This window comes from Rana temporaria, chromosome 2 (assembly GCF_905171775.1).
Source record: "Rana temporaria chromosome 2, aRanTem1.1, whole genome shotgun sequence".
Classification (NCBI taxonomy): domain Eukaryota; kingdom Metazoa; phylum Chordata; class Amphibia; order Anura; family Ranidae; genus Rana; species Rana temporaria.
The window spans coordinates 143,630,772-143,658,330 of record NC_053490.1 but is presented as its reverse complement, the minus strand read 5'-3'; the positions used below and the strand labels follow the sequence as shown (position 1 = coordinate 143,658,330).

The 27,559-nt window shown below is 40.7% G+C and overlaps 1 protein-coding gene across 1 annotated transcript in view; it reads right to left on the bottom strand.

Annotated features, from left to right (window-relative positions):
* Positions 1-27,559, bottom strand: part of LCP1 (lymphocyte cytosolic protein 1) — a 67,514-nt gene that overhangs the window by 18,601 nt on the left and 21,354 nt on the right. Inside the window, exons 4-12 of the mRNA XM_040341259.1 lie at positions 26,065-26,194; positions 25,363-25,495; positions 17,494-17,575; positions 13,524-13,689; positions 10,354-10,496; positions 7,296-7,391; positions 6,420-6,615; positions 5,678-5,756; positions 952-1,066 (exon numbers count right to left, since the gene is read on the bottom strand). Of these exons, the coding sequence (XP_040197193.1) occupies positions 952-1,066; positions 5,678-5,756; positions 6,420-6,615; positions 7,296-7,391; positions 10,354-10,496; positions 13,524-13,689; positions 17,494-17,575; positions 25,363-25,495; positions 26,065-26,194 (1,140 nt within the window). The remainder of the gene's footprint in view (positions 1-951; positions 1,067-5,677; positions 5,757-6,419; positions 6,616-7,295; positions 7,392-10,353; positions 10,497-13,523; positions 13,690-17,493; positions 17,576-25,362; positions 25,496-26,064; positions 26,195-27,559) is intronic.

Here is a 27,559-nt window from a genome sequence, read left to right as displayed (position 1 = left end):
GATGCCAATCGGAGGACTTGAAGATGCCGTTTGGAGTTTAGGCCAGTGGAAGGAGCCGAATGCTCCGAGCATGCAGCCTTGCCTTTCCCCTTCACTTATCAGCTATCTCCAGTCTCTGCCGGTGACGTCACAGCCGTGGGGTGCGACTTCCTAACCCCTCAAGGCTCCAGACATCGCCTCCCTGCTTTCCACACTGAGCGGTTGGATATCATCCATTACACCGATGACATACACCATAACGGCTGCCTGGATTACAGCCCGGAGATCCATTAGAGATGAGATTACAGATGAGCCTATTTTTATCATTTATTCTGTAAATGTTCTTAATCCTGCCTATGTATTAAAACCCTTGGGATACTACACTTGTTGTCACGTTCGTTTCTCTCTCTTGCTATCCGACTTCTATTCTCCTCTATTCTATACTTTTATCAAAGTAATACTCCAGTCGCCAGGAAGTCTCCTGGCAAACTCGCGCTGCAAGCCGCGTGACTTTCAGGTTGCGGCAGTGAACCGAGCCTAAGCAGTGTGTGCATAGGCTTCTAAATGGAGATGACCATTACTATTGTAAATCACACATACGTAGGTTGCAAACTGACAGCCAAAAGAAGATGAGCTTTTAAGAGACAAACTGTAATGTGAACCTCATGTTTATGGTTTATGCACTTTAAGTTGTTATTGGGCACATTACATTAATATATAATATTTTCTCTATAGAGTCTTCAATGTAAACTATTTCATTCTTTGAGACAAGTAATTTTTTCTATCTGTTGTAAACAATTTGAGAAAGCTTCATTGTTCTTTTCCTTTACGATCAAATGAATATTAATTTGATCTGTTGTTGTAGGGGCTTCAAATGACATGGGACCCATAGGCTGATGCCTACTCTGCTTCTTTGGTAATTTGACACTGGTTTGATCATATATCATAAATTGCCTATAATATGAAAATTACCTTCTTCATTTTTTCTCCGAGTTTAGGGTATGGGGGCTTGTTTACCCTGGACCAATCCACAGGAACTTTGATTTTCTCATAAAGTTGAAATATAACCAATCCATCATCAAGATCACTGCAAAGAAAACGTTTTTGGATGAGTACTTAGAATAGCACTTATATTTCCAGATATCACTGATATCTAAACATAGGGGGTTACTTACTAAAGTCAAATTCACTTTGCACTACAAGTGCAAACTACAAGTGCACTTGAAATTGCCCTGAAAGTGCACTTGGAAGTGCAGTCAGTCACTGTATATCCGAGGGGGACATGCAAGGAAAATAAAAAACAGCATTTTAGCTTGCACATGATTGGATAAAAAAATCAGCAGAGCTTCACCTCATTTCAGATCTACCCACTCAGATTTACAGCGACTGCACTTCCAAGTGCACTTTCCGTGCAATTTTAAGTGCACTTTGCACTTGTAGTTTGCACTTGTAGTGCAAAGTGGATTTGCCTTTCATAAATAACCCCCATAGTATGTGAAATGCAGGAGGAGAGACTGCATACACAGAAAGCAGTAAGATCTGCACTCAAGCTCATGCATCTGCCAGCTCATTCTGCAGTATACATTTCTCCATTTAAATCTGCACTGCAATAAACATACAGGCCCGGATTCACAAAGCATTTGCGCCAACGTATCTCAAGATACGCCGAGGTAAGTACAAATGTGCGCCGTTGTATCTATGCGCCGACCCACATACTAAGATACGCCTAAAAATAGGCTTCCTACGACCAACGTTACTTGCCTACGCCGTCGTATCGTGGGCGCATATTTACGCTGGGCGCATTTGCGGCTCCTATTGATTTTCTATGCACATATGCAAATGAGGGAGATACGCTGATTCACGAACGTACTTGCGCCCAGCGCATAATATACGCGGTTTGCGTAAGTCGTACGTCCGGCGTAAAGTTATTCCCCATATATGAGGCGCAACCCATGCAAAGGTATGGACCAGGGAACACAAGCCGTTGTATCTTTTGTCGTTTACGTTGTACGTGAATATGACTAGGCGTAGGTTACGTTCACGTCGTAGGCAGTGATCAGGGAGTAGTTCCAACGTGATTCTGAGCATGTGCACTGGACGCGTCCACGAGACGGCGCATGCGCCGTTCGTTAATGGTAGCTTTATGGCACTCGGCCCATCATTTTCATGGTTCACGCCCACTTCCACTTACGACGACTTACGCCTAAGAACCACAGCGCAGATTTGGTGGCAAGTGCTTTGTGAATTTGGTGCTTGCCTCTCTGCGCTGCGTCGGCGTAGCATAGCGTAAAGAAAATAAACTACGGCGGCATAAATATGCGCCGATGTATGTGAATCCGGACCACAGTATTTACTAGTATGCATATTTAAAATGTTTAGACCCTGTTTCACTGCTCCAATGCATTGCAGTGCATCACCACGCATTAGCGCTCACTGCATTATGATAGCCTATCACGATACATTTTTTTAAGCACCGCACACACAATGGGTGACTCCCATCCAGTGCGTTTTGATGTGCTACAACACAATACAATACAATACCCAGAAGACACGCCAAGGCAACATGTCAGTTACCTTGGCGTGGACCAAGTGAGTTACCGACGTCTCTTTCTAAGGCAGTGGTCTCCAAACTGCGGCCCGGGGGCCAGATGTGGCCCTTTGCTTGCTTTTATCCGCCCCTGTGGTAAACTGTGTGATTTACTGTGTGTTACAGCAATGCACAGATGTGAATCCAGCTAGAATTGAAGTCTGCCGTTGCTGAATTCCTTTTGAAAGTGCTACTTGCCTGGCTTTCTCTGGGTTCAGTATCATAACAATTGAATTTGAACATACTAAAACAAGGTAAAATCATGTTCAGTCCTGCCCCCCCCCCTTTTTTTTCCTCCCTGTTTTCCTCCTGCTTTTCTGACTACAGAGTACAGAGACTTTCTAGGAACTGGTATTCCAGGTCCCTGTCTTTTACATATACTGTATATGTTGTCTATTTTTCTTGCTTGCTATGGCTTGTATTGTATAAAACTATTAGGCTGGGTTCACACCATTGCAAATTCCCAATAGCAGGAGAAACGGTGAACCAGCACGCACCGGACCCGGACCCTGTTGTGAGCCATAGGTGAACTGAGTCTTAATGTGTTCCAGTCTAGCACTGTCATAAATGTGGTTTTTGTATTTACCATGTGCTGTTCTAAAATAAAGTATTGGAAACAAAAAAGAAATCATGTTCAGAAGCAGGGGCGTAACTAGAAATCACAGGGCCCCATAGCAAAATGGGGTATGGGGCCCCCCCAGAGCCGCCCTAGTGTCAATGCAGCGTGACCTGTGCCATATACAGGGTGACCTGTGCCCCATACAGCGTGACCGGTTCCCCATACAGCGTGACCTGTGTCCAATGCAGCGTGACCTGTGTCCAATGCAGCGTGACCTGTGCCCCATACAGCGGGACCTGTGCCCAATGCAGCGGGACCTGTGCCCAATGCAGCGGGACCTGTGCCCAATGCAGCGGGACCTGTGCCCAATGCAGCGGGACCTGTGCCCCATACAGCGTGACCTGTGCCCAATACAGCCTGGCCTGCCTGTGCCCAATACAGCCTGGCCTACCTGTGCCCAATACAGTCTGGCCTGCCTGTGCCCAATACAGCGTGACCTGTGCCCAATACTGCATTGCCTCTGCCCAATGCGGCATGACCTGTGCCCAATGCAGCCTGGCCTGCCTGTGCCCAATACAGCCTCACCTGTGCAGAGGAAGAGGCAAGCCGGCCGGATCAGCAGAGAGCGGGATTTCCCACTGTAATAGCTTTCATTTGAATTTCCCGTCTTCCCGGGGCTCATCGTCACATAGCCCCACCTCTGAGCTATGTGACAAGAGCCCCGGGAACACTGGAAGTTCTAATGAAAGATATTACAGCGGGCAATTCCGCTCTCTGCTGATACGGACAGCTCGCCTCTTCCTCTCCTCTCTCTTCCCCTGGCTGGGAGACCATGCCGGCGATCAGGGCCAGTGCAAGGAATTTTGCCAACTCAGGCGAAGGTGCATTTTGCCTAAACGCCCCCCCCCCCCCCCGTGCGCATTATAACGTCTGCAAAGTGCCTCAGTGTGAAAGGGGTCTTAGGCTACTTTCACACTGAGGAGCTTTGCAGGTGCTGCAGCGCTACAAAATAGCGCCTGCAAAGTGCTCTGAAAGAGCCTCTTTTCTCACTAGTGCCGCAAAAACGACAGTAACGTGCTGCTAAAATAGCGGCGCTTTACTGCCGACAGCGCAACGCCCCAGTGTGAAAGTAGGCCAAGTAATGTGCCAGGCACATGACCAAACAGATGCAAGCAGCCAATCAAATATAGTACTTGCTCAATATGGATTAAATACATTAGAATTATGCATAGCCATAGATATTAATAAAGTGATTTGTGCAACAGCAGGTACTACTTGCACAGATCACTTTATTTATGATATCTATGGCTATGCAGAATTATCATTTATTTAATGCATGTTGAGCAAGCACTATACATTTTGGCGGCTTGGCTCTGTCTTGCAGTTGGAACCTGGCACACATCATGATGATACAATGCAACATACACATAATAAAAAGCAGAATCAATGCCTATGTGAAATAAAATATTTGCTCAATAACTCAGTTAGCAACATAAACATTTCCAGGAAGAACAAAATTGAATAGATCTACTTTCCTAGTGAATTACTTAAGCTTTCTCCTGTGTTTTTCTGCTGGAATAGGTGGCAGCTGTCCCTGACACACACACATGATACATGGTACCTGGCTGGCCTAACCTGCTGCTACTGTCTGGGCCTGGCTTTGGCGTTCCCCTAATAGCAAAGTCTCCTCACCTGTCCAGGCTCAGTCCTCCATGTGATGGGTACGAGATGAAGTCAAACAAGGCGCGCAGAGGAGGGTAGGCGGAGCTTTAGGCTCCGCCTACTCTAGCTACCCAGCCGAATGACGCTAGTCTGGACGATCACACTATTCACCAAGCACGGGGGCGCCGTCACACTCGGCTCCTCCATGCTGACAGCTGCTGAGCTCATTTTTTTTTTGCAGGTGAAAATGTGCTGTGCCGTGCCGTGCTGCCGCCGGGGCTTGCGGGAGACGGACGCAGCCATAGAAGGACGAGTGGGAATCATTTTAGGAGCAGGGAGCTTTTTTCTTGCCGCGCCCCCTTCCCTATAGCGCCGATGGCACTTCCCAACATGCATATCACATACACAGACACATTTTCTCTACGGCGGTGAAAAAAAAAAAAAGACTCGGTCAATTTTCCGATGCTCTTATCCTCACCGGGCCCCCCTGATCCTCACTCAGCTGCGGGCCCCATAGCGCCCGCGTGGGTCGCTATGGCGGTAGTTCCGCCACTGTTCAGAAGGAGAGGTCAGCAAGGGCAACCTATATATACCGTATTTATCGGCGTATAACACGCACAGGTGTATAACACGCACAGGCGTATAACACGCACCCTAACTTTAAGAGGAAAGTTTAAGGAAAAAAAATTTCAACAGCCCCCTGCGTACAACACAGTTTACGCTCTAGTTTCAGGGTAAAAAAGTGAGTATTATACGCCAATAAATACAGTATATATAATTGTTTTTTGGTACAGGTTTCTTTTAACAAACGAATACAATTATTTATAACAAGCTGATGTCTTTTTTGTCTAAAAAGGTAAAAGGCATTCTAATGGCATTGTTTCTGTTACCTGTACAGATGGTTTACACGGGGGTTTACACCAAGTGAATTTATCCAGTTCCTGAATGTCCTTTCTTCCCTTGTCTCACCTTGACAATAAAATAAATAGAAGTTTAGGATAAGCTTATAAAATGGTAGTTATTATTTTTTGTCATCAGAAAATGATAATATATTATCATAGCTATGTGGAAAAAGCTTATTCTGTGCAAACTCAGACATTATAGCAGATATAAAACACAAAAATACAGTTATGTATTAAATATTATTTTCATTACATGTAATTGCATGTATTTTAAAATGCAACAAACACAGATAGCTGCATTTGTATTGATATCAGCTATGTTGTATCTACATGTGCAGACAGGGAATGTGTTGACAAGAGGAGCGCGGAGAAGGAACCAAAAGATGACATTGTCAGTATGTTTCTAATTCTTCATTGCCAAATCAGCAGGCTGGAGTGTATTTTGGCCAGTGTCAAAACAAGCTATGTTACTGCTGGAGTGGAATTTGGGTCTGGTGGGAGTGTTTGGATCACATAAATGTTTGTGCAGCGTTAAAGATTTTGTTGCAAGGAAAACAACTACTGAATATTTCAATTAATGGCTTGTCTGGAGTTCAGCTTTAGGGGTTTTGTAAATACTGGCTATAAATGACAAGCACAAATAAAATTACAGTTTTGAACATCAAAACTAAAAAAATATATATATATTTAATTGAAGTAGGATTTTCTATATAAGTGTTGCTAGGGATACCTTCAATTAAGCTCCAGTCGATATCTTGGTTTTCTGGCTTTTGTAAGGCTGGGTATTTGTTAAACAGGTTGGCAATAAAAGCCAAGTTAAGCTTTGGGTTTCCACGTACAACATCTGTTGCTGTGACGAACTGGCGACAACCCAGCTGGTCTGCTTGCACCAACATGCATTCTGCCCTCTTCAGGTCTTCTTTTTCCTGTTAATAGTGATAGAGATGAAATAAGCACTAGTAGGTTTTTAAAATGCCTGGATGATGATGATACATGTTTCTTTCTGCCTTGTATTTTTATAAATATTGTCTAGATAGTAGATAGTACTCAGGAGCACGGTGAGCATGCTATGTCATACTCTTATTAATATAATGAATATTAAAACCTGCACAAAAGACATAAGGAACGTGAGGTACTACACAGCTATAGTCAGTGCCGGCCCAAGACATTGTGCTGCCTGGTACCAAGAATGAAATGCTGCCCCCCCCCCAAAAAAAAAAAATTACACCCACCAAAATGCCCAAACATCCATTATTTTATATCATGATAACTAAAGTGGACCTATCATGGCTCTATACATGTATATAGGAGTATAAAAATGACCTGTTATGGCTCTATTCATGCAATTAACCCCACAGTGGAGCGGAGAGCGGAACGGGAGGAGCGGTCGGGCGGCAATTAGCCCCACAGTGGAGTGGGGAGCGGAGCTGGCGAAATGGGATGGCGCGCGGGCGGCAATTTGCTGCCCCCCTGAAAGTGCTGCCTGGTACAATGGTACCATCGGGTCCCATGGTAGGGCCGGCCCTGGCTATAGTATGCACTAATTATAATTAAAACCTAATTTCAATACTTCAAGATCTTTGGTTATTAGCGATAAACATTTTACCCTGAGTCCGGTCAGATCAATGTCAATTGCAGGAATGCCGTCTTCATTTCCTTTTGGAGCAATCTGACTAAGCAAATTGTAATAAGCTCTGGAGTCCTATGGTGGAAACAAACAATATTATATCATTTATCAATACAATATTAAAAAAAAAAAAAAACAGACAAACAGTAGATCTTGAGAAGTGATCTCCAACCGGTGGCTTGAAAGCGAAATATATTATACTTGGTTATGTCATTTATTTTTGCATTTAACATCATTGCAGCAAGTGCTTGATCATATGCATAAAGCCAGACAGATCTTTTTAGTTCATGCGTGGGACTCTAAATTTGGATTGATCTTTGTTTCTGCCCTTGCTTGTCCTGACCTCATTTGAACTCTGCCTGTCCTGACTTTGCTGTGCTCCCTGACTGCATTTTTTCTCCTAGCTCCATCTTGTGTACTTCTATTTCCCTGACTACATCAGGGACATATCACAGGCCCCAGTAGACTGCAGGACCATTCACAAAGCGTGCGCAAGCCGCTTTCCCCGACTTGTTCATTCCCCGACTTAGTTGGGGTAGGCGGTACACTTTGGTGGGGGTGGGTCAGCCACGCCCTGTGACCTTTGACCTCTGGGAACCCACCCTTTGACCTTTGGGGGAGGTCCCTGTTCCAATTCCTGAGTCCTAGCCATATTCTTCAATGGGAAACCCTAACCCCTAACCCCAACCCCCAACCCTAACCCCTAACCCCTACCTTTAACCCTAACCCTACCCCTACCCCTAACCCTAAACCTAACCCTAACCCCCTAACCCTAACCCTGTCTTTTTTTTTTTTACTTAAGATGCCTACACCTGAAGTAAATTTAAGAATCGGCTCAGGTGACAGGTAAATGTCCTTATATTAATCGTAGCTGATGATGTAAACATTTTGGGGGGGGAGCCTGGAGCTCTTGTTTAACCGGCAATTGCGTGGTCATGCAATACTGTACACGAATGAAATGTATATCAATTTTTTCACACAAATAGAGCTTTCTGTTGGTGATATTTGATCATCACTGCTTTTTTATATATTTCATTATATAAAAAAAAAAAGGACAGAAAAAATGTTGAAAAAAATATATATTTTTATTTTCTGCTATAAAACATTTTCACAGAAAAAATAATACATTTCTTTATAAATGTACCCCAAAATGTATTCTGCTACATGTCTTTGGTAAAAAAAAAATCCCAAAAAGATTATATTAATTGGTTTGCATGAAAGTTATAGCGTCTACAAATGATGGTATATATACTGCTTTTTTATTGATCAATGACTTATAGTGAGACTGCTATAGTGTGGCGGAAAATCTGACACTAACTGCCACTTTGTGGGATTTGACTAACTGCCACTGACATCTCCAGTGACACTAATACAGTCATCAGTGCTAATAATATACAGTCATTGTACTAATGACACTGGCTGGGAAGGGGCAATCAAGGGGTTAATTGTGTGCCTAACAATGTGAAATGTGTGTAATATGAGCTGATTTTTACTTTCCCTCAGAGACTTGTGTTGATTTTCAACACAGGGCTCTGGGCTGTGATTCGACACAGATTCCGGCCATGAATCATTAACCCGGATCTGTTGACAAACTCCTGCTGTGTCAAATGACAGGGGCATAGGTGGCAGGAGCACACACGAGCACCCAAAATCCGGAAACAGGCAACGGGTACGTCAATGTGACATGTACTGCGACGGGTTTGCAAGCAGTTAAATAACAATATAATTTCATCCATATCCACTTTATATTAATGTAATTCTATTTAAATGAATTATTTACACATCATGTTAAAAAAATATATATATATATATATATATATATATATATATATATATATATATATATATATATATATATATATATATATATATTAATCATTGAGGAAAATTTAATATTTGCTTTACAGAAACATGAATACTATATTCAGGCATACAATTTCCCAGTCGCCCCCTATCTCCTGTCAACATTGTTCTTAATAACCCCAAATATGGATTTTTCAGTGCATAGCAACTTTTTTACTGTAAGTTACAAATTTTTGTAAATGAACAGTAATGTAAATATTGTATGATGTTAGGTGGCTATATGTTTAATGGAACTGGCCATGTGGCTTATATGTCTTGGGCTGAAATTTCATATCATAAAAAGACATTCAAAAGTGCCAATCAGTATTTCCTTCTAATTGACTGGTACTTTTTGATGGAATTGCCATAGCAAGCTGTTTGTTTACTTTAGTATTAGACATGGTTTAAAATAACTAAATCTGTTGCTATAATCTACCCATGACATCTTTGATATTCTAGGTTATTTTTTCAGCACCATCAACATCTGGACAGCAGAATAAGGAAATTAATGAAGGAATTGTAAAAAGAACTTCACAAGTATCCTGCCCCTAGTCTACAAAAAAAATAGTTTCAGTTTTGAAAAATACTGTACCAGGGTGAAATTGTTCACACCCTAACTTAATAAATCTGTCAAGGGCTCCAAAGGCAACTTTCCCCCGGCTGGAATTCACAGCTCTGTGTTAAGCCTGCTACACACTAGTAGTTTTTTTCATTGAACCCAGCAGGCTGAACAAAAAAAACTGAAGAGCTCAAGAGGTGACGCTGTACTAGCAATCTGATGTTAGTATAGTGATCTCCCCTGCTAAGCTACTGTATTGTATTCTGACAGGAAAACTACGCCCCATTCTGATAATTGGACGCCTGTTGGCAGACTTTTTTCGGTCATTCCCCTTCTGTCGGACCGGCTGCTGTATACTGATGTACTAGGCTTTACTCTTATATGAAGTTTCACTTCTCTGTCATAAAATAATAAAGATTTCTGGAACAGAGGTGAAGACTCAAGTGATAGTACCCAGAGACCTTGTGTACAGAGATATATCTACAATCCAGAGGGATATAAGAAACCAACTGGTAATACAATAAACCACTATATATGCATATTGATTGTATTCAGTGGTTTGCCATTGCTGAATGTTTGCAATCACCCTGAATCTCTTCCCCATATGTATAACCTGATGGGCAGAGTTCCACAAACCTTAATGTCTGAGCTGAAGTTATTGATTTTGTTACATCCAGCATTTTCCAGATGGTAATTAGCCCATCTCAGGAGCAATTCTTCTGGGGAAAGCTTCATGAGATCCTCCAGGCTTTCTCCATCTCGTAACAGGGCAATCAAAGCTGTACAGGAAAGAGGATAGAAAATTCTTTACACAACACTAGTTGCCATGTATGAGAATACTTACACATTATCAAACACCTTATTAAGGCAGATCAAAATAGGCACCATTCAGAAATTATTTATGGGTGACAAGTAAAAATAATGCTCTGGGCAAAAACTAGGCACTGCACATTGCCAGTCTGCATTAGTATATTTGTAATATGTTTAATGCAAGGCACAACTTGGAGCCTTCAAAACATAGGCACATTGCAGTACAAGAATTCCAAATTTCATAAATTTGAGCAATGAAGAGCTCCCCACGCATCTCATGATGGGACATCTTTCAGTAGGTTGTTGAAACACCTTATTAAGGCAGATCAAAATAGGCACCATTCAGAAATTATTTATGGGTGACAAGTAAAAATAATGCTCTGGGCAAAAACTAGGCACTGCACATTGCCAGTCTGCATTAGTATATTTGTAATATGTTTAATGCAAGGCACAACTTGGAGCCTTCAAAACATAGGCACATTGCAGTACAAGAATTCCAAATTTCATAAATTTGAGCAATGAAGAGCTCCCCACGCATCTCATGATGGGACATCTTTCAGTAGGTTGTTGAAACACCTTATTAAGGCAGATCAAAATAGGCACCATTCAGAAATTATTTATGGGTGACAAGTAAAAATAATGCTCTGGGCAAAAACTAGGCACTGCACATTGCCAGTCTGCATTAGTATATTTGTAATATGTTTAATGCAAGGCACAACTTGGAGCCTTCAAAACATAGGCACATTGCAGTACAAGAATTCCAAATTTCATAAATTTGAGCAATGAAGAGCTCCCCACGCATCTCATGATGGGACATCTTTCAGTAGGTTGTTGAAACTCTGCATGGCAATGTGGGAAGTTTTCAGGGACTTCCTCTGCTCTGACTGTTCAAGATCAAGATTTGCATCTGGCAAGATGCCCATGCTGGGGATTCCATATAGGCCCTCAGCAGCATAGAGGCATACCTCACTTTTGAGTACACAATGGGGTTTATTTACTATAGCTGGAGAGTGCAAAATCAGGCTCACTTCTGCATAGAAACCAATGAGCTTCTAACCTAAGCTTGTTCAATTAAGCTTTGGTAATAAAACCAGGAATATCATTGGTTTCTATGCAGAAGTGAGCTTGATGTTGCACTCTCCAGCTATAGTAAATAAACCCCATTGTGTACTTAAAGCGGAGGTTCACCCATACCTTACACATTTTTCCCTTAGCTTCCTGCTCGTTCGGTCTAGGAGAATCGGCTATTTGTATTAAAATATGATCCGTACTTACCCGTTTTCGAGATGCATCTTCTTCCGCCACTTCCGGGTATGGGCTGCGGGAATGGGCGTTCCTTCTTGATTGACAGTCTTCCGAGAGGCTTCCGACGGTCGCATCCATCGCGTCACGATTTTCCGAAAGAAGCCGAACGTCGTTCGGCTTCTTTCGGCTACGAGTGACGCGATGGATGCGACCGTCGGAAGCCTCTCGGAAGACTGTCAATCAAGAAGGAACGCCCGCTCCCGAAGACCCATACCCGGAAGCGACGGAAGAAGATGCATCTCGAAAACGGGTAAGTACGGATCATATTTTAATACAAATAGCCGATTCCCCTAGACCGAACGAGCAGGAAGCTAAGGGAAAAAAAAAAAAAAAAAAGCAATTGGTTGAACTCCCGCTTTAAAAGTACATGCCTGTACTTAAAAGTAAGATATAGATTGGCACAATGTGGTGCCTAGTTTCCATTTATGGAATTATCTGTAAAGGTCAACAGTGTTAAAAGATGAACTTTACAGATGTAATCATTAAAGAGGTTGTAAAGGTTCGTCTTTTATTTTCTAAATTCGTTCCTTTAAGCTAGTGCATTGTTGGTTCACTTGCCTTTTCCTTCGATTTCCCTTCTAAATATTTGTTTTCTTTGTTTGAATTTCTCACTTCCTGTTTCTCCTCAGTAAGCTTTCCACCATCATCCGAGTGGTGGAAAGTCATTTAGAACAGCTTACTAAACAGCTTACTGAGGAGGAACAGGAAGTGAGAATTTCAGACAAAAAAAAACAAAGAAAAAAACTTTTAGAAGGGAAATCAAAGGAAAAGGTAAGTGAACCAACAATGCACTAGCTTAAAGGAACCTATTTAGATAATAAAAAACGAACCTTTACAACCCCTTTAAATCTGCCATCTTCTAATAAGGCTAACTGTAGCCAATTGCTAAAATAAACAGCTCCTTGGATATTATAGTATCTAATTTCACAGCTTCATGCTTAACTAGCCCTTAAGTAGGACAGAAATATATATTCACATATATGGTGATTGGCAGATTGCTTTGATCCATTGCCAAATTTTTACTATTGAATATAATATATATATTATTATATATAATCATATAATGCTAGTATTTGGTAGATTAAATCATTTTTTTTATTTCCAATTTTTCATGCAGACCAATCTGTTAAGTAAGTAGGATGGTGGCACAAACTATGGCACAAGCATACTGTATATGCTTACAATAGTCACCTTATTAGCATGACTTAAATCTTCCTAAAACAGTTGCTGAAACGGATTGCTATCATAACATGTACAGTTCAGGAAGCACAATTGAAAGTTGTTATTCACATTGACAAATAGGGAGAAACTGTGTTATCAGCAAGAGATCAAGACAGTGTGATCACTTATTCTGATTCTTAGTTCATAGGATTTTACAGAATATTCTTGAACATGTTTAGTAAGGACTAGCAAGACATCACCTGCTCTCTAAGGATGGGGAGAATGTACCTTAGAGTGTAAGCTCCTTGAGGTGAATATACAGTATATAAAGAGCTGCATTGGGGCTATAAATATGTCTGTAATAAATACATTTCTGTAATAATGCACTAATCCATTGCTTCTACAGCTGTCTGGTAAGGTCAAGCTACCTACCTTACAAAAAACATTCATTGAGTAACCAACAATAACACTCAATGCACAAAGGCTTACAACTAACACCATAAAAAAAAGAACCAGGAACATATCCATACCTTCATTCCTGCTCAGCTCAATGTCGGCAAACAGCCCAATCTTGATAACCTGCCACAGAAGTCCCAGCACCAAGTATGGTTTCCCTTCCTTCAAGTCTTCAGCACCGATGTTTACTACATGACACCCAATAGCAGAGGCTGAATTGAGCGCTAGATTTAAATTTTCCTGTAGGAAGAAAAATGGGAAAAAAATATCCACCAATTACTATATCTTGTTACTAAATTTGCAGCATGAAAACATACATATTACTAAAAGAGAATATACTGCACACGTTGCAAGTGCAGTTGGACACATTTTACCTAGAGCATAGTGAATGTGGCCAAGCTTCACTTTGTAAAGAATACCCAATCAGGTACAAGGAAAAGAAAAAAAATGCATTTTTGCTTGCACATGATTGGATGATGGAAATTAACAGAGCTTTACCACATTCACTAAGTTCTGGGGAAAATAATTGCAACTGAACTTGCAAAGTGCACAGTCCATTTTTCTTTAGTAAATTAACCCCGTGTGTAGTATATTCAAACAATAAAAAATGTTTTTAAATAACTTCTGAACTGTGTGGGTTTGCGTTTGGGGTTGGATTGGGGGGTGGGTGGGTTACAGAAATGTTTGTACAATGATCCCATTCATGTGAAGATATAAATGCATTGTGCCATTGATCTTTACATATGATCATTTTGGTATCCCATCCGGATATTCATTGAGTAAGTTGCTTAGCCATACACTAGCTGATTGTTGGCATTGTTAATTTATCTGGGAGAAAAATAATACCTTTGTGGTATTAGTTATAGATGTATTAAACCTAAAACCATTTATTTCATATATTGTAGCTTAGTAACTTGATGCTGCTAAAGCGTTTTATAAAAATCACTTGATTGGGTAACCATAGGCATAGTAATGCCTCACAGGAAATATTTATTGAAGCTGTTAAGCAAAGGAAGAGTATTTTCTTTCTACATTATAGTGAGGGCTAAAGGAAAAATGTTATATTTAAAAATTTGTTTTCATTTCTTTTTAAGTCAAGTATATAGAATATTGCATTCTAAAGCTTATCTAAAGCCAAAAACAAATATTTAATATAGTGTAGCTTATCAATCCTTAAATTTAGTGGCCTTTTTTTAGGCTTTTTTCCTTTATTTTCATCTAGAGGTCCTACCATTAATACACTTCCTGTCTCAAGGCCGTACACACAATGTAAATTTTGGAAGGGAATTGTCGTTTGACGAGCTGTCATCGAAAATTCCTACCATTAGTATGCTCCTTTCGACATCCGGTTTAAATTTTTTCGGCAGACAAAAGCTGGATGGACAGACTAGTACATTTTTGATGAACGACAGCTCAACGTCCGATTTTTGGATGGTCAGTACAGAAATTGTCACACAAAAGTCAAAAGTACAAACACGCACAATCGGAATCAAGGACCAACCAGGAAGAGTTCAGTCTTGTAAACTACTGTACTGTGCAACAATTTTTTATTTTAAAAGGTATTTGTTTTGTAGTGATATAAATAATATTAATATTATGGTTGTTGTTTGATTTTCTGGGGAAGTTACCACAACACCATTATCCCTGAGTTTTTAAGATCAAATATACAACTATGTTGGTGTCCCTTGTTAGTTTTCCATTGTGTTGTTTTTAATGTAACTGCCTACTCCCATGCTATCATTTGAAGATCAGGAACGATCTGAAAATTGCGAATCAACGCTCAACAAACTTCTACTAACAAACTTCTACTAACACGAAATTAGCAGAAGGGGCCCAAAGGGTGGCATTTGAGAAATTAACTTCCTCTTTATACTCTCATAGTACATCACTACATTCATGTTTGTAATATGTTTGCTGCAAGGCACAACTTGGAGCCTTCAAAACATAGGCACATTGCAATACAAGAATTCCAGATTTTATACATTTGGGCAATGAAGAGCTCCCCACGCATCTCATGATGCAAATCTTTCAGTAGATTGTTGAAACTCTGCATGGCAATGTGGGAAGTTTTCAGGGTCTTCCTCTGCTCTGACTGCTCAAGGTCAAGATTTGTTGAAAAACATTTTACAGATAGTTAGTGTGCTAGACAAAATCCTGCACACGCGTTTTTGACAAAAATCTGACACTCGGTCATACGACAATCGAACCGTGTGTACAAGGCCTGAGGCCTCGTACACACGACCGAGGTACTCGATGGGCGAAACACATAGTTTTGCTCGTCGAGTTCCTTGTGAAGCCGTCGAGAAACTCGACAAGCCAATTTTCTCCATTCCCGTCAAGGAAATAGAAAACATGCTCTCTTTTTGGCTCGTCGAGTTTCCTCGACGAAAATGTACACACGACCAGTTTCCTCGGCAAAAAAATATCTCCCAGCAAGTTTCTTGCTGGTTTTTGCCGAGAAACTCGGTCGCGTGTACGAGGCCTGAGGGTGACTCCATTCTGAGCCGCCCTTGGACAGCAGAATTTTCAGCTTGTGGAGAGAGTAGTGTTAGAAGCACTAGCAGGTTTGGATGGACTTGACTAACAAATTAATGTCGAACTTCAGCTAACACTTTTGAAGCTGTTAAAAAAATAAAAGCTGACCATTATAATGAGCACCCATGTTAAATGGTTTGCTCCTCTCTCTAACTGCCACTTTTGCTGGACAGCTTGGTCTTTTAAGGAAAGTTAAAAAATACCAGATTGAGTGACCAAATGAAAATTTGAAAATAATGGCAAAAGCCTAAAAAAGAAAATGAATGCAGTCATCAAATTTAAAGTGGAATTCCAGGCTATTGCTAACTATCCTTGAACTTACTCTCACCCCCTTCTAAAATGCTATCCTAACTACCCTGTAAAAAGAAGATGCTTATACTTACCTATTCTCAGGGCGTTCTAGTCCGGTCATGTGATTAGCTCTCACTGGCGGCTTCAGGGGAGAGGAGGAACAGCTGACAAATGTTGCGCCATAGTAAGTCTATGGGTGACATCCTCACCCAGGCATTCCAGCCATTGTTCGCGATCTCCCCTCTTCACTCAAGCCAGCCGCTAGGGAAATCACACAACTGGACCGAAGTGTCCTCAGACTAGGTTAGTATCATTTTTCTTTCCCATGGTAAATAGAATAGGATTTAGAAGGGGGTGCAAGCAGGTTTAAGGAGCTATGAAATTGCCTGGAATTCCACTTTGAGTACTGATAAACTGCAATATAATACATTTTGGTTTTTTTGGGGTTAATACTACGTTAGATACTGTGGGATTGATTTACTAAAACTGGAGAGTGCACAATTTGGTGCAGCTGTGCATGGTAGCCAATCAGCTTCTAACTTTAGCTTGTTCAATTAAGCTTTGTTAAAAAAAAAATGGAAGCTCATTGGTTTATATGTAGAGCCACACCGGATTTTGCAGTCTCCAGTTTTGGTAAATCAACCCCTATATGTGCTGAAGTCTAACCCATAGTACTGGATGTGAATGGCTTGTTTGTTGTGATGTGCCACATTTCTAAAATAAATGTGTAGATACATTTTTAATGCAAGCTGAATGGGCTTGCTTAAAACAATACAATTACAAATAATGCTGCTTTATCCTATATTGTGATCAGTGTAAAACAAAAATGAATTATAATTTTATAATTATATTTTTCATCATAATATAGGATAGTGCAGCACTATTTGTAATTGTATTTTCATGTAGGCTGCTCCTTTTTTTACATTCTTTTACCAACACATATATATGTATATATATATATATATATATATATATATATATATATATATATATATATATATATATATATATATATATTTTATGTTTTATTTCACATACATTTTTAGGTAAGAGTGAAAATATTTATTCTAATTGGTTTAAAATAATGCAACTCAATGTATGAAAATGTGTACATTCAAACATATGCTTTTATGTGTGCAAAAATGTAAAGGAGTTATTAAGGATTTGTTCAATTGCAAAGGAGCTCATAGCAAACAATTAATTAAAATGAGTTTATACCTGGATGGTGAAAGGAGTTAATTTCTTCTTGTTGATTGCTCTTTCATCAATGGTATCCGGCACTGAGAGATTGATCATTTTACTGAAAAACAAATTTGATTTTAACCTTTATACTAGCATTTGCTTTCCAGCTTTTCTCTTCTGTGACTTTTTTTATAACTGGCCATGCCACACTTAAAGGGGTTGTAAAGGTTTGTTTTTTATTTTCTAAATAGGTTTCTTTAAGCTAGTGTATTGTTGGTTCACTTACCTTTTCCTTCGATTCCCTTTCTAAATGTTTTTTTTTTTTTCTTTGTCTGAATTTCTCACTTCCTGTTCATCCTCAGTAAGCTGTTCTGCCTGACTAACCCCCATAGATGATAGGGGCAAGCTTACTGAGGATAAACAGGAAGTGAGAAATTCAGACAAAGAAAAAAACATTTAGAAGGGAAATCGAAGGAAAAGGTAAGTGAACCAACAATGCACTAGCTTAACCTGCTGAGCGGTATTCCCGAGTGTGGCTCGGGGTGAATTTTCATACCAAAAGCGGAAACTCCGAGCTACACTCGAGATTGCATCGCAGGATCCATGTAGAGGTTACTTACCTTGTCCCCTGGATCCTGCAATGTCTCCCCGATGTGATCTGTGAGCCGCCACGTCTCGCTCGATTCACAGTGCCGAGCTCTATTCTCTGCGAGCCTTGAGACACACAGGCACGGAGTTCGGTACCAAATTCAAAGTAAAAAACACAGTATAGATACAGTATACTGTAATCTTACCGATTACAGTACTGTATCAAATAAATACACATCCCCTTTGTCCATAGTGGTCTGTCCAGTGCCCTGCATGTAGTTTTATATTATAAATACTTTTCCAAAAAGTCTCCGTTTACATCAAAAGTGCTTTTAGACCAGCTAGAAAACAGCGATAATAAATTAGAATCACTTGCAGAATTGAGAAATAGTGATTTGTGGGGAAATTTGTCATCAAACACTAAAAGTAATGACAGTGACAATTCTGTAACTGAGCAAAGTTCAGTGTTTTTGATTTGATTATATTATTGAATAATTTTTATTATTATTATATTATTATTTGTTATAATTATTTATAGTTATTTATTATATTATAATTTATGATTTTTTGTTTCAAACTTTATCATACCCGGGATGTCTACTAGACTCTTGTTTGAACAGATTTAAAGCGGAGCTCCACCCTAAAGTGGAACTCACGCTGATCAGAACCCTCCCCCCTCCGGTGTCACATTTGACACCTTTCAGGGGGAGGGGGGGTGCAGATACCTGTCTAAAGACAGGTATTTGCACCCACTTCCTGCCACACAGTTTCGGGTTAACTGCGGGCAGAACGTCACCTCCCGTCCTCCCCCCGTTGTGCTCTGGGAACACTCGGCTCCCAGAGCACAGCGGGAGCCAATCAGCTGTGCAGCGCAACTCGAGCATGCGCCGTAGGGAACAGGGTAGTGAAGCCGCAGCGCTTCACTTCTTGGTTCCCTCACTGAGGATGGCGGGGGGAGCAGCAGAGTGACGAGCGATCGCTCGTCCTCTGCTGCGGACGGCGCTGTACTCCAGGACAGGTAAGTGTCCTAATATTAAAAGTCAGCAGCTGCAGCATTTGTAGCTGCTGGCTTTTAATATTTTTTTTTTGTGGCACATCCGCTTTAAGTGAGTTATTTCTAAGAATTACAGGCCTGCAATATAAAACGCCAAATATACATGCAAAATAATAGTCTCGCTTTCAGCATCAAAAATCTGACATAATCATACCGCCAGTGAGGTTAAAGGAACCTATTTAGAAAATAATGACTCTTCTATCTAATGACTCTTCTAAGGACTTCCAAGTTAGGTGGGCATGTTGGACTCATTTTACAAAATCTACAGAATACCAAACATTTACTACTTACATAACATAGGTTAACTATGATGCCTCCGTCACTTTCCTTATTGAATACATGATGTGATGTCTCCAATGTCATGTATAGTAGAATATACCATTCTATTCACTACCTATACCTTCCCTTATCTTTTCCTTCCCCCTTTTAAATGATTTGATACAAATTACACCTCTTCGTGGTATATACAGGCATACCCCGCTTTAAGTACACTCACTTTACATACACTCGCGAGTAAGGACATACCCGTAAGTGCCTTACAAGTACTGTACAGACATTTTGCAGCCGCGGTAGAAGGAACTGAAGCTCAGAGAGCATAGCCCACCCTGTTCCAGTGTGCCCCTGACACCCCCACTACAGCCCCTGAGACCTCAACTACAGCTCCTGACACCCCCACTACAGCCCCTGACCCCCCACTACACCCTAGAAGTGAAAAAAGGTGTTGTTTCACTTTAAGTACATTTTCGTTTTACATACATGCTCTGGTCCCATTGTGTACTTAAAAGTGGGGTATGCCTGTATATATATGTTACTGATCTTCTGACATACACGTTATTATATGTCACTGTTTACATTGGATGTATTATTTCCTTTGATGAATTGAATATGTAAAAATTAACATTGGCTATATGATTGTAATTGTCTTTCTAAAAACCCAATAAACATACTTAAAAAAACAAAAACAAAAAAAAAACCTTTATAACCCCTTTAAGAACTGGTTAAATGGTTTGTACAGTTTACAATATGCAGATTGTTTGTTGCAGTATGCCCCCAGAATACATTAAATATTACTTTACCTTTAATGGACTGTACATTTCAATATGGTAAATCTTTTACATAAAAATCAACAGACATTTTTTTTTCAAAGCTGAACTCCAATTATTAATTGGCAATATGTTTCATGACCAAGTTGTATTGCTACTGATTTGGCTGAATGCAATAACAAATTCTTTGGTTGGTAATAATTTAAATATTTGAATAGTTATTCCAACAGTGAGTCCGATTTGTTACCTGATGTTTAGTTTCAAACATGTGGATAATCGTCATAAACTGAACCATGTATAAAAGAAAAATTCTGTTGCAAGCAAAAGCTTTTTTTATAAGATAGTTTAAAACTTTTACATTTGTAGATTCTAACATAAAGTCTGTTTATATCTCCATATATATATATAAACTATTTGCAGCTTTGATTTTAAATGCAGGGTTTGCTAATATGCAAAAAAGGTGATATACTAAACCAGATATATAGGCGCATTTGAAGTTGGTGCCCACTAGGGATGAGCTTCGTATTCGAGTCGAACTCATGTTCGACTCGAACATCGTATGTCCGATCATTAGTCGAAATACGAATAAAATGGGTCGTTCGCGCCAAATTCGAGTTACGTTTTACAGACCATAATTCACTGCGGCATCGCTGGCTGATGATTGGCCAAGCATGCACTATGACCCGCATGCTTGGCCAATCACAGCTTGCAAAAAACGGAGAGCCATAATTGGCCAAAGCCATGGGTGGCTTTGGCCAATTATGGCTCAGGGGGTTTAGTACACGCCCCACACTATAAAAGGCCGCCTGCAGGTCGACCTTGTGTAGTGTGTTGCGGTGGTTGAGAGGACAGAGAGAGTGTCATTTTTTGCAGGTAGATAGAGCAGGCAGGCAGGCAGGCAGGCTAGTCAGTTAATGTTACAGTGTGTATAGGATATATATACATCCCAGGTGTTGTCCATATATTTATACACTGTATAGTTTAGCTAGATCAGTTCTTCCTAATTTACTGTCAGGCAGGTGATTGTGCTAGCTGCAGTATTCTTACGTGGTTTATTGTAGTTTGCACCTAAAGCTACTTGGTGTGTACTGGCCGTGTGCTCTGTAGTTTGCACCTAAATATTCAGGAGCAGTGATTTTAATGATGCTTAAATAAAAAAAATAAAAATGAAAAATTCCTTTAACCTGCCTGGCGGTATTCCCGAGTCTGACTCGGGGTTAGATTTTCCTGCTGCGAGCGGTAACCCCGAGTCAGACTCTGGCTTGCCTCGCTGGATCCACAGGGAGTGTTTACTTACCTTGTCCCTGGATCCAGCGATGCCACCGCGCTGAGCGAGCGGGACCTCGCTCGATTCACACAGTGCCTCTGTGTGACGCCGATCTCCGTTCCCTGCGACGTTACGACGCACAGGAGCGGAGAACGGCGCCAAATTCAAAAAGGTAAACAAACACATTAAATACAGTATACTGTAATCTTATAGATTACAGTACTGTATGTAAAAAATACACACCCCCCTTGTCCCTAGTGGTCTGCCCAGTGTCCTACATGTACTTTTATATAATAAAAACTTTTTTTTTCTGCCTGTAAACTGTAGATTGTCCATAGCAACCAAAAGTGTCCCTTTATGTCAAAAATAGTTTTAGAGCAGCTAAAAAACAGCGATAATAAATTATAATCACTTGCAGAATTGTGCGATAGCGATTTGTGGGGAAATTCGTCATAAAAAAAAAAAATAATGACAGCGACAATTCTGCAACTGACTAAATTTCAGTGATTTTGATTTGATTACATTATTGAATCATTTTTATTATAATTATATTATTACTTGTTATAATTATTTATAATTATTTATTATATTATAATTTATAATTTTGTTTTTAAAAAAATGTCATACCCGGGATGCCTATTAGAATCTTGTTTGGTCAGATTTAAGTGAGTTATTTCTAAAAATTACAGGCCTACAGTATAAAACGCCAAATTTCCTTGCAAATAATGGTACCGCTTTCAGCACTTTTTTTCTGAAAGAATCATACCGCCAGGGAGGTTAAATATTGTACCTGCTAGGTGTCTATAGTATGCCTTTGAAAACGTCTTTGAGAACCCGGGTCTTGCCCGAGGGAACATGTATCAATGGAAAAAAAGTTTTAAAAACTGTAGTTTTTTTCAGGACTCTCTGGGGCAAGACCCGGGTTCTCAACGACATTTTCTTACAGGCATACTATAGACACCCAGCAGGTACAATATTTAAAGGAATTTTTCATATATTTTTTTTTTAATTTAAGCATCATTAACCACTTCCCGCCCGGCCTATGGCCGATTTACGTCCGGGAAGTGGTTATGAAATCCTGACAGGACGTTCTAGAACGTCCTGCAGGATTTCATGCCGCGCGCGCCCGTGGGGGCGCGCATCGCAGCGATCGGTGATGCGGGGTGTCAGTCTGACACCCTGCATCTCCGATCTCGGTAAAGAGCCTCCGGCGGAGACTCTTTACCACGTGATCAGCCGTGTCCAACCACGGCTGATCACGATGTAAACAGGAAGAGCCGCCGATGGCTCTTCCTCACTCGCGTCTGACAGACGCGAGTAGAGGATAGCCGATCGGCGGCTCTCCTGACAGGGGGGGTTAGCGCTGATTGTTTATCAGCGCAGCCCCCCCTCGGATCGCCACACTGGACCACCAGGGTGCCCACCCTGGAGCACCAGGGTGGGCAAAAAAAAAAAAAAAGCTACAAAAAAAAAAAAAGTCAAAAAAATAAATAAAAAATAAAACATAAAGAAAAAAGATGCCAGTCAGTGCCCACAAATGGGCACTGACTGGCAACAATCAGTGCTGCCACCCCAGTGTCCATCAGCGCCACCCCAGTGTCCATCAGCGCCACCCCAGTGTCCATCAGCGCCACCCCAGTGTCCATCAGTGCCACCCCACAGTGCCCATCCATGCCCAGTGCCCACCTAGCAGTGCCCATCTGTGCCACCCATGAGTGCCCATCTGTGCCGCCCATGAGTGCCCATCTGTGCCGCCTATGAGTGCCCAGTGCCGCCCATGAGTGCCCATCAGTGCCGCCTATGTGTGCCCATCAGTGCCGCCTATGTGTGCCCATCAGTGCCGCCTATGTGTGCCCATCAGTGCCGCCTATGTGTGCCCATCAGTGTCGCATACCAGCGCCGCCAATCAGTGCCACCTCATCTGTGCCCGTCAGTACTACCTCATCGATGTCCATCAGTGCCATCTCATCGGTGCCCATTAGTGCCGCCATATCAGTGCCCGTAATTGAAAGAGAAAACTTATTTACAAAAAAATTAACAGAAAAAAATAAAAACGTAATTTTTTTTCCAAATTTTCAGCCTTTTTTTAGTTGTTGCGCAAAAAAAAAAAAATCGCAGAGGTGATCAAATACCACCAAAAGAAAGCTCTATTTGTGGGGAAAAAAGGACGCCAATTTTGTTTGGGTACAGTGTAGCATGACCGCGCAATTGCCATTCAAAGTGCGACAGTGCTGAAAGCTGAAAATTGGCTTGGGCGGGAAGCTGCGTAAGTACCTGGTATGGAAGTGGTTAAAATCACTGCTCCTGAAAAAACGACAGTTTTTAAAACTTTTTTTCCATTGATACATGTTTCCTGGGGCAAGACCGGGTTCTCAAAGATGTTTTACAACAATAACTTGCATATTAGGCTTTAAAATGAGCACTTTTGAATTCGAACGTTCAAGTCCCATAGACGTCAATAGGGTTCTAAATGTTCGCGCAAACGTTCAGTCCGTTCGAAGGTTCTGGTGCGAACCGAACGGGGGGGGGGGTGTTCGGCTCATCCCTACTTATGTAATTGTGAGTCGTGCTGTGGGTTCCAGGGTTCTTTAATTGCTCCGTATGTATATGAGCTGCTAGAGCCATTTTTGAGTGGCCAAAAGCTGTGGCAAAAAGTTTTATGAGAACTGTTTCCTACAGTTGATTCAGCTGCGGGATCAGGGCACCACCAGTGCAGAGATTGCTCAGGAATTTCAGCAGGCAGGTGTGAGTACATCTGCATGCACAGTGAGATGAAGACTTGGAGGATGGCCTGGTGTCAAGAAGGGCAGCAAAGAAGCACTTCTCTCCAGGACAAACATCAGGGACAAACTCATATTCTGCAAAAGGTACAGGGACTGGACTGTTAAGGACTGGTGTAAAGTAATTTTCTCTGTTGAATCCCCTTTCTGATTGTTTGGGGCATTCGGAGAAAACTTTGTCCGGAGAAGAAAAGTGCTACCATCAGCCTTGTGTCATGCCAACAGTAAAGCATCCATAGACCATTCATGTGTGGGGGTGCTTCTCAGCCAAGGGAGTGAGCTTACTCACAATTTTGCCTAAGAACACAGCAATTAATAAAGAATGGTACACAAAAATGCAGAGAGCAACTTCTCCCAACCATCCAAGAACAGTTTGGTGACGAACAATGCCTTTTCCAGCATGATGGAACACCTTAAGGCAAACGTGATAACTAAGTGGCTTGGGGAACAAAACAAAAACATTTTGGGTCCATGGCCAGGAAACTCCCCAGAACCTAATCCTATTGAGATCTTGTGGTCAATCCTCAAGAGGCGGGTGAACAAAAAAATGCCACAAATTCTGACAAGCTCCATGCTATCAGTCAGGATGTGGCCCAGAAGTTGATTGACAGCATGCCAGGGCGAATTTCAGAGGTCATAAAAAGGAATCCTCAACACTGCAAATATTGACTCTTTGCATAAACGTAATGTCAATGTCAATAAAAGCCTTTAACACTTATAAAATGCTTGTAATTATACTTCAGTATACCATAGTAACATCTGGCAAAAAGATTTAAAAACATGGAAGCAGCAGACTTTGTAAAAATGTATATTTGTGTCATTCTCAAAACATTTGGCCGTGGCTGTAAGATGTCCAGCACGGAAGACTTCACACCACTTTTATTAGTTGTGGTGTTGTTTCAATACATATCAGGCTCTTTTTAAAGAGTACATTTTGTGTGAAGCCCTTGGTGTAGGACATCATGCAGGGGAAATATTACTGATCCCAGCTTATGCTGAAGGGTTGACGTCCATTGCACAAGGTACTTTTGGTGGACTAGCTTGGTGTGCATGTTAACTATACAAAGAATCTGTTAGCTGGCAGGGCAACTTTGATCCAATAAATTGTTCTCTGATACAGCATTGCATTTTATAATAGAAGTGTATATGTGAATAGAGTCAAGATAAGCTTACCAGAGGACAATTCCATCACCAACAGCTTTGAACAGGTCATCAGTATCTGGGTTCGTGGGAATGACATGTTTGCAGTCTGGGTCCTTTTCCAATGCCTTATTAATCCAGTTTACAAAAGCATACTTCTCTTCCTCTGTCAGAGAAGACAATATAGAGTACTGAAAATCTGGTGACTTTCTACAATTTAAAAGCCTTATTACAAAATGGTAATATACTAATATTAATTATCAGTTCCCTTTGCAGGACTAGAGCAGCCGAGAGCAGCCGAGCCACCCAAGCCAATCCTTCACTAAGCGGCGATGCCCAGCTCGAGTCACTGTCAGGGGCAGGCGAACCTTATATATATATATATATATATATATATATATATATATATATACACCCAAATATAACTTATTCAGAAAAATTTGGAATGGAAAGAAGAAAGCTAATTTATTAGTGTGTATAGTGTTAAACAATCTGAAATCTAAATTTTCTGCCATGAAAAAAAATATTTAAATCCTAGGCATAAATAAGGTTGTCTCTAGGTTGCAGGGACCAGAATAATGTCATTATAGATTGTACAGAGTTTATATGTTTCAGTCAGCAAGATCCTGTCTGGTAAATTTGTAGCAGGAAAATAGAAAAGTGTGAACAGATCCATAAAGACCAATAAAAGTTAAAAAGTTCAGAACAGTAGAGTTAAATGTCAGATCCTCCTACCCGAGTAAGAATGCTGGGTGCCTACACTGGACTGTTCAGAAGTACCACCCATTGCACAAATGCCTTCCTTCTTATTAATGGCTTTTCTGAATGTCTTGGCAACATCTGAACTTTTAAGATTGTGAAAAACCTAAAAAGATAAATAGAAAAAATAAAAAAGAATAAAACTGAAAATCAGTAAATTCATGAAATGTTTAAATAGTAACTACAATGAACAACATTTTCATTCTAGTAACTTGCATATGCTCAGGATTGCAAAAGAATGATAATTAATCAGGAACAGGAACTGAAAGGGTATTTGCACGTTTGCAGTCAAATTTGAGAAAACACCACTATGGGGTTGATTTGCTAAAACTGGATAGTGTAAAATCTGATGCAGCTGTGCATTGTAGCCAATCACCTTCTAACTTCAGCTTGTTCAATTAACCACTTCAGCCACGGAAAGGTCTTACCCCCTTAATGACCATGCCATTTTTTGCGATACGGCAACTGACAATTACGCTGTCGTGCGATGCTGTACCCCAAAAAAATGTATGTCCTTTTGTCCCACAAGTAGAGCTTTCTTCTGGTGGTATTTGATCAACCCTGCATTTTTTATTTTTTGCGCTATAAACAAAAAAAGACCATCAATTTTATTTTCTGCTATAAAATACATCCAATAAAATAACATCAAAATCAAATTTCTTCATCAATTTAGGCCAGTATGTATTCTGCTACAGATTTCTGCTACAGATTTTTGGAAACCCCCCTACCCCAACATATACAAATATATATTGTTTGCGCAAAAGTTATCACATTTACAAACTATGGAATAGATTTATGGCATTTTTATAAGTTATTTTTTTTTACTAGTAATGGCGGTGATCCGCAGTATTTAGCGGGACTGCGACATTGCAGCGGACAGATCGGACACCTAACTGACATTTTTGACACCTTTTTTGGTAACCAGTGACAATGATCAGTGCTAAAAAATATGCACTGACATTGTACTAATGACACTGGCAGGGAAGGGGTTAACATTAGGGGAGATCAAAGGGTTAACTGTGTTCCCTGGGTGTGTTTACTAACTGTATGGGGGATGGGCTACCTGGGATAACACAGAGATCTGTCTTACTGTCTCCCCAGCTGGCCAATCGGCACAAGCGCGCCCACAGATACTAGTGCATGAATTGCCGTACCAGTATGTCGATTCGCACAGCCGAACCACCTTGTGGCAGTAAAATCCCGTGGGTGGGCGGCAATCGGTTGAAGTGGTTGTATACCCTCACATATACCTAGTGACGTGAACAGCCTCAGATGATACACAAATATTAAACAAATCCTCCTACCTATGTTTTACTTCTATATCAGCTGTCTTCCCCTTGCTACACCCTTTGAAAAGTGCAGATTGTGTTAAAAATCTTTTTTTAATATTCAGCAGTACATATGGGGGGGGTGGAGAGACTGGACTTACACTGCGTGAGAGCTTATTGGTAGTGGCGTCTCCAGCTTTCAT